Source organism: Symsagittifera roscoffensis, chromosome 5 (genome assembly GCF_963678635.1).
Source record: "Symsagittifera roscoffensis chromosome 5, txSymRosc1.1, whole genome shotgun sequence".
Taxonomy (NCBI): domain Eukaryota; kingdom Metazoa; phylum Xenacoelomorpha; order Acoela; family Convolutidae; genus Symsagittifera; species Symsagittifera roscoffensis.
Genome location: NC_087066.1, coordinates 34,669,539 through 34,686,471, shown reverse-complemented (window position 1 = coordinate 34,686,471; position 16,933 = coordinate 34,669,539). Strand labels below are relative to the sequence as shown.

General features: G+C 38.6%; 1 protein-coding gene across 1 annotated transcript in view; it reads left to right on the top strand.

Moving 5' to 3' along the window:
• Positions 1-15,025, top strand: part of LOC134846008 (5'-3' exoribonuclease 2-like) — a 351,354-nt gene extending 336,329 nt beyond the window's left edge. The window contains exons 4-20 of the mRNA XM_063863172.1: positions 5,460-5,742; positions 5,823-6,144; positions 6,318-6,481; positions 6,715-6,852; positions 7,060-7,117; positions 9,427-9,476; positions 9,549-9,590; positions 9,670-9,876; positions 10,150-10,299; positions 10,619-10,864; positions 10,937-11,009; positions 11,098-11,300; positions 11,982-12,061; positions 12,617-12,742; positions 13,168-13,296; positions 13,448-13,744; positions 14,584-15,025. Coding sequence (XP_063719242.1) covers positions 5,460-5,742; positions 5,823-6,144; positions 6,318-6,481; positions 6,715-6,852; positions 7,060-7,117; positions 9,427-9,476; positions 9,549-9,590; positions 9,670-9,876; positions 10,150-10,299; positions 10,619-10,864; positions 10,937-11,009; positions 11,098-11,300; positions 11,982-12,061; positions 12,617-12,742; positions 13,168-13,296; positions 13,448-13,744; positions 14,584-14,839 — 2,824 coding nt within the window. The 3' untranslated portion in view covers positions 14,840-15,025. The remainder of the gene's footprint in view (positions 1-5,459; positions 5,743-5,822; positions 6,145-6,317; positions 6,482-6,714; positions 6,853-7,059; positions 7,118-9,426; positions 9,477-9,548; positions 9,591-9,669; positions 9,877-10,149; positions 10,300-10,618; positions 10,865-10,936; positions 11,010-11,097; positions 11,301-11,981; positions 12,062-12,616; positions 12,743-13,167; positions 13,297-13,447; positions 13,745-14,583) is intronic.
• Positions 15,026-16,933: the final 1,908 nt, after the last annotated feature.

Genomic DNA, 16,933 nt, shown 5'->3' with positions numbered 1-16,933 from the left:
AATTCTGCTCAAGTTTTGAGCAAGTTTGCCTTCTTCAATTTCCACCTTGTGTCAACCCAATTGGAGAGAAAAGGGCTTTATATTTCAAGTTTTTTTCCGGATAATTCAAATCAGCACTGTATTACAGGTCATTTTAAATAGGCTTTTCTAAATCTAATATTAAAAAAAATCAAAGGGGATCTGGAAAAACGCCGGAAATGGCTCGAAAAAATGGTTAACGTCTTGTAGGTTCGAAAGTAGATTTTGATTTTAGGGTTTCCCCAATGGAATATTTTTTGTTAATGCAGTTTTCTCTTATGAAAAAAGTGGTCAACATTGTATATATTTGAAATATAGAGCGCTTTAACTTTAGCGAAAGTACAAAAAAGTAGATCGTTTGTTTGGTTTTGCATGAGCTCATTTACACTTTCCGAACGTTTTGTTGGCTTTGTTTTTTTTTTGAATTGTGAAGTGAAGGAAAGGAACCATTGTATTTCTCGGATTCAAAAGAAAGTTTTTAAAAAAATGTCGAGTGATACACGAATTCTACGAATGACACGTGATGACAGACTGAACTCTGAATTGATTTCTACTGCAACATTAATTTTTTACGCTATTTTTTTTTTTGCATTTTGGGATCTTGTTAACTATTCCTCCCCTCCCCCACCCTATGCATGTAATGTTTTTGACAACCATTTCACTACAAAATATGCATTTCAAAAATGTCAACAATTAAAAGGGGTTTTAATTTTCGCGCATTCGTATTTGTGTTACTCACTATTTATATAATACCCACGAGGTAAAAAATTGTAATTATATATATTTTCTGAAAATTGTTTTAAGCTATTGAAAATGTGGCCGCCAAATTGAATTTCTTAAAATCGAAATAGGGGGGAAATAGTTAACAAGATCCGCATTTTGTTACTTTCTTTAACTGTCTTTACTGACAAAAATTATCATGTAATTTAAACGAAAAAAAAAGTTTTTTAAATCGTTTTTGTAAATCAGCTTGATTGGAACATTCTGCGCTACTTGCACAGCAACCGGCTATTCTTGTTGCTCCGATCATTTGAAAAATGGAGAGGAACTTTGTTCTCGGGTGTGTTGTAGTTTTTTTCTTTTTGTTTTTTCCACGCAAAATCAGGTACCTGAAATAATCATCGGACTGGGTTGAGTGATATATCAGGTTAAAGTCCTTTCAGTTGTGATTCAAAACACATTGAATTATTTCCAAAAAATTTACCAATGTCGAGAAAAGAATTTACCAATGTCTATTTAGAAATTTTTGCTTTTTCGTCTTAGTTCGAGCAAATTCAGCGAGCAAGCAGGCTTACATCAGCTTGGATCCAGACGACGCCGCCTTCCAGTGGTGGATCCGACATCTTGGGCCCCACCAAGATGCAAATGGCGTCAAGCCCCCCCTCCCATTGGGTCGGGAGAAGCTCCGAAGTCTCCGGGTTTTCGGTTACGGAGCGTCTGAAGCCGGCCAGGCTGCTCCGTCTGCTCATCCTTATACTACTACTCCGCTCCGGCATTAATCCAAACCCTGGTCCAGGGCCTTACTTTTGCTCCCCTTGCTCTTTCCGCATCAAACGCACCCAGCCCAGCGTCTGGTGCCACATCTGTGGTTACATTCACCTTAAATGTAGTGGTCTTACCCACCTTAACCAACACCACCTCGACTACTATTGCCCTACCTGTACCTCTACCTACATTTTACCTCCCCCAGGCACCAGGTCCTCTAACTTGACCACCCCCAACTCCCAAACTTGTTCAACTTCCCTAACCGCCCCCCAACCCCACCTCCCTAACCCCCCTCCCCCTCCCACCCTTCCCACCTCCTCGAATAATAATTCCTCCTCCCAAAATCGCGCAAATCGTAATCGTGTAAATAGTGTAAATAACTCAAGTTCAAACAACCATTTTAATCATACTGCTGTTAATAATGTAAATAGTTCACCACACCCTGCCAAAGGCCTTTTAAAAATCCTTCAATTTAATTGCAACGGTATCTCCGGAAAAGCACCCGAAATTGCTGCTTTCTTATCTCAAAATCAAATTCATATTGCTGTCTTCCAAGAAACTAAATTAAGAAAGAAATCTCGAAACCCCTCACTTGGCTCACACTACACTTTAATTAGAAAAGATCGAGAAAAAGAAGGGGGCGGTCTTCTCATAGCCATACATGAGTCGATACAATACGAAGAAATAAATATTAACAACGATGGAACACTAGAGGCTATGGGCATATCAGTGGTAGCCAGTTCATCCAAGCTTCGTATTTATAATTTCTACATCCCCCCTCGCTCGAGCTGTCCCCCTGGTTACTCTGCGTCCCTTGCCGAACTACTTGAACCTGGGGACGCCTTAGTACTCGGAGATGCCAACGCACATTCACAACTATGGAACTCCAACATCGAGGAAGATCAACGCGGCTCTGTACTTAGCAATGAAATAACCGAATCCACCTTTGCTCCATTAAATGATGACACACAAACCAGAGTCCCTTTTAACTCAGAAAACCAACTCTCGTCACCAGATATTTCCCTCGCATCCCAATCGCTCTTACTCTCCACATCATGGACCCCAATTAAATCTCTAGGATCAGATCACCTACCCATTCTTCTAGAACTACCCTTGGATGATTTTATAAATTTTTCGCCTAAAAGGACTTTTGTAAATTTTTTAAAAGCAGATTGGATCAAATTCACAGAGGAAATTGAGGAGGGTTTCTTTTCAGCGGTTCCACCTTCCGGAGTTGCCGCTGGAGAGAAATTCTTGAGGGACCTGGTGCTCAGGGCAGCACGCCACCACATCCCCGCTGGCCGTATTCGCCACTTCACTCCCTCTCTTTCCCCCGAGTCCACTGCCCTAGCCGCCGAAAGAGATTTAAGCCGAAAACAAAATCTCCCCCCAGAAGTCATATCCCAACTGAACTGTAGACTCATGAAACAGACAGCAAAGGACAAAGAAAATAAATGGCGAGAATTCCTCCGGACTTGCGACTACCGCACTGGTGCCAGAAAGTTCTGGAAAGTGGTACGCTCCTTAAATGGATCTAAGCCCGTGGCAGGAAGACACCCCATTACTTTTGGTTCTAAACCCATACACTCACCTCGTGATATTACCAGCTCTTTTAACAAACAATTCACCAATGCCAGACCCCACGCCTCTGACAAACTCCTTCGTATAACGAGAAGAAAAATTGCCAAACTACCACTGTCAGACAGCCCAATTTTTACCCCTGAAAATACTAAACAAGCCATTGCAGACAGCAAACCATCGCGAGCGCTAGGTCCCGACGGCCTCTGTAATATCCATCTTAAACATCTCGGCCCACTTGCTACTCAATACTTAACATACCTTTTTAATATCTCTTTGTCCGAAAACATTATCCCCCAAATTTGGAAAAATTCAAAAATTGCACCGCTTCCAAAGCCCAATAAGGATCTTAAACAATCAACATCTTACAGACCTATATCCTTACTCTGCCCAGCAGTTAAAATTCTGGAGAGGCTCGTTCACCCCATCTTTACCAAACATCTCCCCAACGCCAAACACCAACACGGCTTCCGCCCTTTTCACTCCACCACCACAGCTCTCTCCACTCTCGAATTTTACATTTCAGACGGTTTTAACCAAAATCGCCCCCCTAAACGTACGGTACTGGCCACACTTGACTTATCTAAGGCTTTCGACATGGTGTGTCATCGCTCACTTGTGGAACTCGTTCATGACACTCCCCTCCCAAGAAGTCTAGTCCGCTGGCTAAGTAATTACCTTAATGGTCGACAGGCTGCCACCTCATTCCGTGAACACACATCCCCCCATCGAATAATCCACTGTGGCGTACCCCAAGGTTCTGTTTTATCACCCACACTCTTCAATTTTTATGTCCATGATGCACCGCCACCTCCCGATAATGTAAACCTTGTTTCGTATGCAGACGATTTCCACCCCTTCGCAAGCAGTTCCAATATTGATATCGCCTCAAACTCCCTCAATAGCTACCTAAAAAGGCTCTACGATTTTTTCACCTCACGCAAACTAAGTTTCGCGTCCTCTAAAGGATCAGTTACACTTTTCTCCTCTTATAACAAAGAATTTAATAAAACACCTAGTGTTCTTTTAAATAACGAGGCGCTACCCCTAAACAAAAATCCAACAATCTTAGGGGTGACATTTGATCCAACACTTTGTTTTGCCACTCACTGCAAACAATCCGCTGAAAAGGCCAGACGCAGGATCGGAATCCTGAAGGCATTAGCAGGATCAACCTGGGGTCACTCCAAAGAAACCCTCCTCCTAACTTTTAAAGCTTTAATTCGCCCCATACTTGACTATGCAGCCCCCGCATGGTCCCACGCATCAAGTAACACCTCCATAAATTGCCTGCAGGTTGCCCAAAACCAATCCCTTCGCGTTGTTACTGGATCAAATCTAATGAGTTCAACTGCCCACCTGCACAGTGAATCTGAAATCCTAACGGTCAAAGACCACCATACCCTTCTGTCATCTCAATTTTTTATCTCCACCTATCGTTCCCACCATCCCATTAATTTTATACATTCACATCCCCCTCCTCCCCGTCTACTTCGCCCCTCAATTATAAGCTGCTTCAAAGAAGACACCCAGAAAATTTTAACCGACTTTTCAGTCTACGCAAACCACCCTCTAGTTCTGGACGACCGAGACGAAGTCTCCACTTTTATTTTTAACTACTACAAACCAATTTTAAAAGACAACCATACCTCCCTTGTAACCAAGTTCCTAGCCGAAACCCCTCCGTCTAAAGTTATTTGTATCCCTCCCCCAAAGATTGACCCCTCTGAAAAATCTCTCCCACGTCCCACGCGCTGTAAGCTCTCCCAACTCCGGTCTGGCTACAGCCGGCTCCTTAACACTTACCTATCCCGCCTCGACAGCTCCATCTCCCACCTTTGCCCAACCTGTTCCCTTGCCCCCCACACAACATGTCACCTTTTCAACTGCTCCCAAAACCCCTCCCCACTCACCCCAGCAGACCTGTGGCTTCGGCCGGTAGAGGTTGCTAAGTTCCTTGACCTGGAGACAGAAGAGCCCAACCCGACCCGCGTGGGCTAACAACAACAACAACAACTTACATCAGCTTAATAATGCCTAATTAAAGGCCTAAAAATGTAGTTTTAAGCAAGTAAAATTATTTTTTGGTTTTTAGCTTCATTTCACGAACCAAAAATTTCAGAAACTTTTAAAAATTTTTAATTGATTTTCTAAAAAAATATGTCTAATTGGCCTAGTTTACTATGACTTTCGAATATGCCTAACGTAAAACTTTACGCCAGATTTTTGTAGTTTTTTATAGACTATGGTCCGAACATTCTGTGCTACTTGCACAGTTAACCGGCGATCCTTGTTTCAGTTAAAAAATAGATATTTTTTGTATGTTGGCTTAAGTTTTGATATTCGCTGAGGTAGTTAAGTTCTTGGGTTTATTCCAGACCACCTCCGAAAGACGAAGACGAGATGATGGTTCGTATTTTTGAGGCTATTGATCGTCAGATGGCAATAGTGAGGCCGCGCAAACTGCTCTATATGGCTATAGACGGACCGGCTCCTCGAGCCAAAATGAATCAGCAGAGGTCTCGTCGATTCAGGGCATCCAAAGAAAGCGGAGAACTGAAATCTCTCAAGGAGAAAATACGAGGAGAACTGGCTGCCAAAGGAATCCACCTAGAAGAGAAGAAAAAGTCAGGACATTTCGACAGCAATTGTATCACTCCTGTAAGCAGATTTCTCTTCTGCAAGATTATCATTTCCAAAAAAGTTTATTGTCTGTTAATGAAGTTCAAAAATTGCCATAGGGTACTGAGTTCATGGACCGGTTGGCAGTGTGCCTTCGCTACTATGTGCACGACAGAATGGCCTCAGACCCTGGATGGGCCAAGATACAGGTGGTGCTGTCTGACGCACAAGTGCCTGGGGAGGGTGAGCACAAGATAATGGACTACATCCGCAGACAGAGGGCCCAGCCGGACCACGATCCAAACACACACCACTGTCTGTGTGGGGCAGATGCGGATCTGATCATGTTGGGACTTGCTACACACGAGCCACATTTCACCATCATCAGGGAGGAGTTCAAACCCAACAAACCCAGACCATGTGAACTGTGCGGACAAGTTGGTCAGTTTCATTTTTAAAATTATTTTACCTTTTATTTTACGTAATTGGCTATTGAATTACTAATGGTGTTTTTAGAAATTTGACAAAAATGTTTCAAGTCAAAATTTGAACTCTATTTTTTTAAGCCAAGCCTTAAACATTGTAGTTGATCTCCAGATTTGTCTGTCATTCAGGACACGAGTTGAAGGACTGCGACGGATCTCCGCCGGACCCCGAAGCGGAAGCAGTGGAGGAGGGAAGTGAGGTGAACTTCATATTTGTGAGGCTTAATGTTCTGCGTGAGTGCCTGGAAAAAGAACTGACCAATCACAGCCTTCCATTTGAGTGGGATCTCGAGGTACATATGTTCACCATGAACAAACTGATCATCGCAGGAATTATGCTTTTCCAATTGTCGACCATAATTTTTCTTTTTCAAGTAACCAGTATAGTTGGTTGTTGTACAAGTATCACAAAATGTTTCGATCTCAAATCTATTTAAAACTGAATAAATTTGTAAAACATTCAAAATTTATGAGAAATCATTATCTGTGAAGATTCTCGTTTGCAGCATTTGGGTGTTGATTTTAGAGAGCAATAGATGACTGGGTGTTCATGTGTTTCTTCGTGGGCAATGACTTCCTGCCCCACCTGCCTTCGTTGGAAATCAGAGAGGGAGCAATTGACAGACTCATCCGAATTTACCACAACGTCATCTACGAAACAAAGGTGACGATCATGTTCGCTCTAATTGAGTTGCATCGACTCGGCCTGATAGAGATAGCAGTGGTGTAGTTGAACAAATATCCGTAATTGACTTAGGTTTTAGTCTAAGAAGAGTTTTCTGTTTCACAAATCAAATCTGTAGTGGCATTGGCTTGGGTTTTACAGCTTTTGTTTTAGAAGTTTTATATCCTAATTTTTTCTTTGTTTCAGGGTTGGTTGTCTGACAATGGATACGCTAACTTACAGCGAGTGCAACTCATTATGAAGTGTAAGTAGAAATATAAAGTTCATCTGTAAGAAGCATAAGTAAAAATTATTATTCTGCGATTTGCAAAGATATTGCAACCCAGTACTAGATGCAACCGGTACTACACTTTTTCCCGTAGATATTTTGATTCACAAAATTTTCAATTTATTCAATGTAAAAAAGCTGATTTTTCAATGTTTGAAAGCTGATTTGTTCAGTTTCTTCAAATTAAATAAAGTAACCGTCATTTCGGTAAGGTATTAATTCGGTGGAGTTCATTTCAGGGAGTAATTAATTATTTATATAATTTTCGTGAAAAAGCTTTTTTGGATTCCTGGTTTTCGTTCTAGTTTCCGTCGGTTCATTTTCTGTTTTTAAGAGTCGATGAACGTGTTTTCAATTTTGGATGAACGTATTTCAGACTCTTATATGGGTCACGATGATTTTTTTTCAGGAAAAGTCAAAATTTGTTCAGGTTAAAATTTACTCTTTCGCGGTTTGAGTTTTGATTTCTTTAAGTTCAGTTCGTTTCCATTGGTAAAAGTAAGGCAAGAACAGCGAAAGTGTGAAGGTCACGGAAAGCATGATTGACTTCTAATTTCGAAAATGGGATTTAATTATCAGATTTCACAGTGAAATAAAAAATTTTAATTTTACCTATTGAACCAGTTGCAAAAAAAAACAAGTTTGTAATTTTTATTATGTTTATTTTCGTTCATTGAATTTTTTCCAACTTTCTATTGAGATGTTTTTAAAGCCATTTATTTTATCTGGTACAGTTTTTTGGCTAACTTTCTAAAGTCTCGGTTTTATTTTGATTTAAATGGTTTTTACTATAATTGAAAGTTCTGCAATTATGTAAATTGACCAAGTCTGATTGTGAATAATTACTCTTGCGATAAGCAAAGGTATTGCAATCGGGTACTAGACTTTTTTTCTCGTAATAAACTTTGTTCTCAGAATGGTCAATTTTGTAGGTATGGTTAATTTCTGAAAATTCAAATAGAACTACCTCATCTAGGTAGTAAATAAGTGGAGTACGTTTCGGGCATTGATTATTTTTTCAATTAAATATCTTTGTTCTTAAATTGTGATTTATACTCGGGATACTGATCTATATAACTTTGGATACCTGATACTTGTTTTGAATTTATTTATTAACTATTTTTCGAAAATGTTGATTTTTTTTCGGATTCGTGGTTTTTCCTCCTATTTTCCGTTGGTTCATTTTTCCGGTTTTTTTAAAAATCGGATTGATATTATCTGGTTTTAGTTTTTAAAATCTTACTTTGTAAAGCATGGATTTTTTTTTTGGTTCTAAATATAGTTTTTTATAATTGAAATATTTGTCATTTAACCAAGCCTGGTTTTGAACGATTTAGTTTTTTAAAGGGTTTTGTTTTCGAATATACGGTTTCGGGTTATGTTGTATCGGCTTTGTTAACTTTTATTTTATAGTTTTGAAGGCCAAAACGTTTTTGTTCAATAAAATTATTTATTATGAAAATTTGTGGGATTGGGTTTTTTATTTTTGTTTTTTTTTAGATGCTTTCGAAATTGTTTTCATTTTTTGCAAAAATTTTAGTTCATTAGAAAACTGCTTTCTATTTTCAAAAAAGGTTAAAAATTGAAGTCCGCCCACTCCTCTGTGTGTCTATATAATCCCGTATTATCTTTTTACCTTGCCCAGTCTACAGACCTCGAAAAAGTCTGTGAGGGGAATATTTGCCTCATATCTTCGGATCTTTTCTCGTTTTCTCAAAAACTACTCTCCCAAATGTGAGATTGGGTTTATTGAATAGAACGGGTTATAGGAAGCTCCCCTGAATAAGCGGCTACGCTCAAAATTTTTACACAGAAAGTTCTGGCCCTCGTTGAATTTTTGACCGTTTTTTGAAATTTTTTGACATATTTCGAAAACTACTTGCCCAATTCTTGAGTTTTTGCGTCGAGTATAAAAAATTCCAAATCATCAAACAGCTACTTGCATCTTTAGATGGGCCCTTGCTTATTTTTATGGAGACTTCGTACATTTTGGTTCATCCGTTTTTTTTTCAACATTTTTTTTCGACTTGTGTTGTATCGCGAGTGTTAGCAAGCTCCACTTCGCCACTGTGTATGAAGAATATTCTCAATTTTGTGTTCAATACTGATTAAAAAACTTCACTTCAGAGATCCGAATTTCAGTTCAAGTGATTCTGGAATTTAAATCTTTTTCGGGTGGGTCTTACTTATTTCAAGTTTTACGAAGATAAGTAATACTGGTCAAGATATATGATTTTTGATGAGAAGCGTTTTTTTTACTATAATTATGGTTGTGTTTTTTCTAGCATTAGGTGATATGGAGGATGAAATTTTCAAGAAGAGAGTCGAAAGAGAAGTAATTTGTCTCACATTCTTAACTTAAATTCAAAAGGAGTCACATTTTCATTCCCTTCTTTTTTTTTTAAAGAAATTCTTCAAGCAGAAGGAAAAGCGCCAAAAGCAAGAGCAGGTATGTTGAGAAACTTTAAACAAATAGTTTAGTCGATGTTTAAAGGCACTTTATAGCATAAAATGAAGGTGAATATTAGGATGTAATCAAAGCTGGTCGAGGAGGGAGAGGGGGCTTCATGCCTGCCTTCCACCTCAGGGGACAACTGGGACCTCAGCCGATCCAGAGAGGGGGCAGAGGACACAGTGCTCCAGTTGACAACCCGAGACAGGCCATTGCAGATGCCAGAATGCAATCCATGCAGTATGGACAGCAGCAGCAGCAACAGTCTTTCCCCAATCAGAGGGTAAATTGTCACAGTTTTCTTTGATATACGTAAAATCAAAACCAAATTTTGTGTTAAAAAAAATAGTTATTATGCTACGAAAGTCTTGTTTGAAATTTCTTAGAGGTTTACAGAGACAATGTTTGACTTTTTGGCCTGTGTTAGTTGCTCGAATTAAGTGATTGACAGGATACATGATGTGCTTGTGAAAGTTTAGACGATATCAAAGTGACTCATGGATGTTTGAAAGAAGTCTGTGAGTATTTTTGAGATGTTGTGTGTGCGTTTGTTCAGAGGGGAGTGAAGAGACCCCTGGAGAAGGAGGAGGAGAGTGAAGAGGAAGACAACGATGAGGTGAAGTTGGGACAGGACGGGTGGAAGGACAGATACTACTCCTCCAAGTTCCACGTCCCAGCCTCAGACGTCAAGTTCAGAAAGACCCTGGTTAATAGCACAATGCAAGACAAACTAAAAACATGCGCTCTTTTCCAGTTTCCCACCCGCATCGTAAAACACGATATAGATCTACAAGTTGAGCTAATCTGAATGAAGCGATATTCAACGTGATATTCAGCGATATTGATTTCAACTTTTTTTTCGCAAAAACAAATCTTGCTCTTTTGTCAGTGTTAGACACGCTTTGGCTTGTCCTTAGTTTGCTTAATATTGTTTCTGAATTGTTATGCAACAATTTGGAATGCTGTCTTGTTGTCTATGCATAAGATTACATTTTAAAATCACGCTGAAATTTGTTTGTTTTCAGGGTCACGCCTACGTGTTGGGGCTGTGTTGGGTGTTGAGATACTACTATCAGGGCTGTCCCTCCTGGAAGTGGTTCTACCCTTTCCACTACGCTCCATTCGCCTCTGACTTTATCGACATTGCCAGTGTGGACACTCACTTCGACATCGGCAAGCCATTCTTTCCTCTGGAACAACTCATGGGCGTGTTCCCAGCAGCCAGTGGAAACTTCCTGCCTACCTCATGGAGACGACTCATGTCCACTCCTGTGAGTTAGGGGCACACAATGACATATATTTCCGGAAATGTTTCAAATAAATAATTTGCAATATGATTTTAGGACTCTCCCATAATTGACATGTACCCTACTGACTTCAAAATTGACCTCAACGGGAAAAAGTTTGCGTGGCAAGGTGAGCAATTGCTTAAATGTAAATGTAAACAACTGGAACTGTTGGTTTTGTCGTTGTGCGCAACAGTATTTCTAGAACAGACTTTTAGGCGTGGCGTTATTGCCATTTGTGGATGAAAGACGTCTATTAGACACAGTGCACGCAGTCTACCCCGATTTAAGTGCAGATGAAGTGAGAAGGAATACGTATGGTCGCGATAATGTCTTCTTCTCCCATATGCACCCGGCATATTCATTCATCAAGACGCTCTACGAGGGGTTCAACCCACAGACAGCCAACAAAGATAAGCAGGTGAGCAAAAAGTTTTAACTCAAGCAATGTACAGAACTGATTTAAGTTGTCCGGACAAAACGCATTAAACTACAAATTTAAACGAGTTTTTCTCAAGCTGGATTGACTTTAAGTAAAGAACTATGAAGATAAAACAATAAGAAATTGGTGTTCTTTATAGTTCAAAAACGGCCTTTTTGCAGAGTATACCCTGAAGTTTGTTGGGCTATGTGAAAGGCTCTTTTCGATATAATTATGTCAGTGATCGATCATGTAGTTTTGGCGTAATTTTTGATTGGCTAAAAAAGCCAAAAGTGATTTATGTTTCGGGTAAAAATGTGACCCGAATTTCGCAAAACTAATCGCGCGATATTAATTCCGCTGAACGTCTAAGCAAGTTGTCTTCATCATTGTTTTTAACTTAAAGTCAGCACAATTTGAGAAAAACGTTTTAAATTTCTAGCTAAATGCATTTTGTCCGGATATTTTAAATCAGCACCGTACTCGTGAAGGCATTTGATAGTCTATAACTTTCGCAAGTTCGTAGTGTTACCAAAAGCCGTAAAAATGAGACAAATGATCAATCATGATGATTTGGGTTTAATCAGTATTTGAGAAAAAAGTTCAGTTTGAGTTGTTTTCTCCCCGTATGTTCTGATGATATTTTGTGTTCAAAAGTGAGCTTATTTGACTCTGTTGTAGCACGTGTCCTTGGACCCGAGTCTTTGTTATGGAATGGCCTGCACAGTTTGGCCCGATGAGCATTTCACGTCTGTTGGAGGGTAAGACGAGCTTTAGTCAATAAGAGTCGAAGAAAGTGAACTATATAGATTGTGGTGTTTTTTTTTTAGCAAAATCCTTTAATTTATTTTTCGCGGTTTGGCTTTTGATTTCTCCACTACCGAACGGCAAAAGTGTCAAGGTCACGATAAACCTGATCGGCTTCTAATTTGGAAAGTGGTTTTTAATTTTCAGATTTCCAAGTGGAATAAAAAATTAAGCTCATGATCCCAATTTCTCAAAATAGGTTATCTTTATCAAAAAAAAAACTGTCAATCATAATTCGTCTTGAATTTCAAAGAGTATTGAGGCCATATAGTTTTTACTTTGAAATTTGAAAGTTGAATTGTTCAGTTTTTTTATTCTTTTCCAACTATCTGTTGGCTGTTTTCGAAAAACATGTCAATTTTATTTTCTGATTTCTTGCCGTCATTGACTCTTTTCCAACTCTGTTGGCTATGTATAATTATTACTTGCAAAATATTGTGTTCTGCTTCCTGATGTGTTCTTGCTATAATGTTCTTTTTAATGTTGAATCAATTAGCGCTGGGTTTAAGGACCTTCAAGAGTCCAGTTCCACAGTTGCCAGACCTCACGTACAACAAGGTGCTCCAAATCTGTTTTCAGGACCCCTACTTCCCACCTAGCCATATATACAAGGCCACCATACTGCCAGGCTGCAAGTGAGTAGATTGTAAACAGGGAAGCATTTAGGGGAGATTGAAATGAATTGTGAATCAAGATTTTGTTCGGAAGTCGGAAGTGTGCTTATTGCTCCTACGAGAATATTTCGGCATGTGAATTTTTCCAACGAATTTCGGACACGTCAGAAAAAAACTTGAGTCGGGTTCAATAAATGTGGTATCATATTAGAACCCTTATGATCGTGAGTCGTCGGAGATTTTTGCTAATCAGACTCAATTGTGTCTAGGTAAAATGTCTTAATATTCTGCCTCTTCATTTCAACGATGAATTTTTTTCACTCAAAACTTGTAAACGGTTGATCAAGAAGTTGTAATGGCATTGTCTAATTTTCATCACCTTTTTTTGCAATGATAACTGTTGTGGGAACAGTCTGTGATATATTGTGACATGTCGCGGGTTTCAGGATGCCGGATAAAGTGTTGAAACCAGGGGACTGGGACAATAAGAGAGATGGTCAGTACAGACCCATGATTGGATTCACACGCCACAACCAGAGGGGCAGCTTAGGACAGGCTGGCCATCGCATGCTCAGGTTCCAGTATTCCATCTGCATTGAAGAAGCTTCCAATAATTTCAAATCGATTCAATACTATCAATTATTTCATAAGCATATTAATTTCTTTGAAGCTGGGTGAATTTTAGGCTATGAAATGTAATGTTGAACAGCAGTGTCTATTTTACAGGGCTGAGGGTATTGGCGGCGGTGGTCATTATGGAAGAGGCGGTTATGGAAATAATAATTTCAATGATCACAGTCATAGAGGAGGAGGGGGCGTTTCTATCCCACCTCCAGGCAGTTACGGCAGAGGTGGCGGGGGAGGGCGTGGAGGGGATCGAGGAGGAGGGGGAAGACAGTCTTGGCATGGATCTAGTCCAAATAACCAGTTCAACCGGGGAGGACAAAATTACCCGCAGCCTCAGCATATCCGCTTCGACCAGGATACGGGGCAAGGTGGATATGGGAACTCAAATAGCTACGGGTGAGATGGCTTTGTGGATATTTTTAAAATCAATTTCAGATGGTTCAGTTGAAAACAAAACGAAAAACGGCATACTGCTACGCGATGACCTTTATTTCGCTAATTTAAACTCACCATCAGAGCTAGGATATGACTCTTCTTATTTTACGATGGTTACGTGTGAAAATTTTTTTGAGAATGATGAATAATATATCGTTTCTAATAGAGCATCCTAATTATGAATAAAATTGCACAGATACGTATCTAGTTGCGCAATACTCTGCTCAATTTAATGAGAATCTGAATTAAGATGTTTCTCAGCGTTGAAAATTACAAAAACCACCTTTTAAAGTCTTAACTTTGGGCTCATAACTTGCCAATCAACGTAGTGAAGGCACTGAGATATATAATTTTTCAATTTGGTTTTTGCTCGGTTTGGCTTCTGATTTCTTAAGTTCAATTCAAATTAATTTGCTAAAAGTAGTGCAAATTAAGCTCTCTAATTACGAAAGTGGAAATGACGCGAAGAAACATAAATGACTTCGAAAGTGGATGTTAGTTTTAAGAATTTCAGCGGAATAAAAATTATCTATTGACCAAGTTTTTTCAAATTGGGTTAACTTTGTTTTAAAAAAAGTTCCAATCATGAAAAATGTTGATTTTCAAGAACTCTGACGTGATTTGTTTTCTCCGAAATTCAAAAGTTGGAAAATGTTTTAAACTGATGTTGAGCCAAACATTTGTTGTTTTCCTGGTCTTGGTTTTTTGACGGACGAGTAGATTTTTTGATCAAGCGTTACCGAAGTTGAGTCAGTAAATATTGTGGACGCCTTTGGTACTGATGAATTTTTTTTAAATAGTCGCCAGTCATTCACGGATAGCAGTGTTGGAGGAGACAGTGGCTATTCTGACAGATCCTCCTCACAGACCTCGAACCCGTTCAAGAGACAGAGAATCTCAAACAGCAGTGACAACAGTAGCCACCACAGCAATAACTTCAACGGCAGTCCCGTTAGAGGGGGCTACTTCAACTCCAGAGGAGGAAATGATAGAAGAGGAATGGGAGGAGGAGGGAGAGGAAATAGTCGACGTGGATTCGGCTATGGTGTCTACTGAAACTGATTATGAAATAAACAGACCACGTCGTTGAAATCTGAAGTGATGATAACCACTTTTTGTTGATCTAATCAAAAATTTGTTCAACTTCCTTTTTCTTTTTATTTTATTGGTCAATTTTCGTTTTGTTCTTATATCGATGTGCATAATATTTTCAAAGTTTCAAATATATTTCAAATGAGTTCAGTGTTTTGTGTATAGAGATAAGCAAACATTACCAAGCCTATTTTTGAACCAGCATAGGCAGTTGAAGAGAATTTGTCGTTAGTAAATGTTCACGAAGGCCGCCAATCATGGCTCAGCCTTTAATGCTTCGACTAAATTTGAGTTGTCTGTTGTAGTGTGATGCTAAATATTATAAACTTTTGAATAGTCGAGGAACGGAAGGCTCTTATATATGTCTTGATGAATTTTTTTCAAAAAAATTTTTCACGCTCAATTTTAATTTTTCGCTGTTTCACTTGTGATTTTTTTAAAGCTTGTTTCCTTAGTTAAAAGGAAAGCAAACTCTCCATTATCGCACTGCAAGAGTAGTAAGGTCACGAAAAACGTGATCAACAGCTAATCGCAAAGGTGGATTTACATTTTCAGATTTCACAGCAGAAGAGTTTTTACCCCTTTTCAGAAGTTTTCCAACCAAGAAAGTTTTTGAATTCCTTAAACTATGCACATTTCGGCGTAATACTTTCCTGTTTATTTCATGCAACATTTGATGCTTGCCTTCAATTTTTACATAATCATCCTTTCTTGCACAATTATGACAGAGCATGTGCGAAAAATTGAGTGACTTCTACTTGAGCAAATGGATGATAATTTTCAGAATTCGTAGCAGAAAAAAAATCTTTTTAACTAGTATTTTGCAGTACCTGAATAGTGTTTTGCACTATCTGAAATTGTTAGTTTCAATAAAAAAATAATGGCTCCTTTTCCTCCCCCCCCCCCCCCCCCCCACCACCTGCAAATTTTTTCATGTAAATTTGTTGACCACATTGTCCGATTGTTATAAAAATTTACATACAGACTAATAAGGCCACGACAAACATATTTGGTCTTCATACTCAACCTCGTAAAACCACTCGTTACACTAATATATTGAAGCTCGTGTGAGGTGGTGGGGGGGGGGAGTATGGAGGAAAAAGAGCCAAAATATTTTTAAAAATTCATGAAAATCGAAGAACTTAAAAGACGATTATGCATGCGAAAAGCCAGCTTTATCAATTCTGACTATAAAATTTTCCTGGGTTAGCAACTAGTTAGAAAAGAAAGTCACTGAGTCAGTTTCTCAGCGTATTTATAAGTCAGCTTTTCGAAATCGTTCTTTTTTTGTTCTTTTATAATTCCTGGAAAGTAATGATTGGTTTTCTGCCAAAAAAATTTTCAGAACATGATTATTTTGATTTGAACAAAGTATAAGAATGGAAGTTTTACGGCTTTCAAAACTTTCCCTTTTTCCTCTTTTTGTGCATGATTCATTCGCACGGGTTGATTTTACCAAGTGAAAATTTGTCAATTTAAAGATTAAGAAAATGGCAGGATTTAACTTAGTTTTTTGATATTGTGATTTTTTGTGTTTAGAAGTAATTTGACGTTGATTACAGTTAACTTTTTAAGATATACTTCAGACTTTTTTTCTGGCATGGCTCTATTTGCAATATGTTGGAAACTCGAAAGTTGTGTTCTTTGATACTTTTCCAACTGGGCTATATTAATATAAAAAAATAGAAATTTGACTACTCTCATTTTTTCAAGTGTTTTGAATTTTTTTGAACTGATTTCAAAATCCAAGACATTTGGAGCCAATTTAAGCTTAAAAGTTTAGAAAAATGTAAACGAATCAAAAATTGTATTGACTTAGTTTCAAAATTAAGTTAAAATTGTTTTTCATTACCTCGAGAACAGAAATTTTTCATAGTTATGTTTTTACACAAGCCAGATAGCAACTACGATTGAAGTTATTGTTCTAACCCAATTTTCAAATCAAAAAGCTCATTAAAAGCGTTATTTTGCTGTAATTTATGTGTTCAATAGCATGTTAATAGGATGTGCTCGATATGCGCTTTGTGATTGGCTAAAATTTATCTTTTTTCAAAAGAA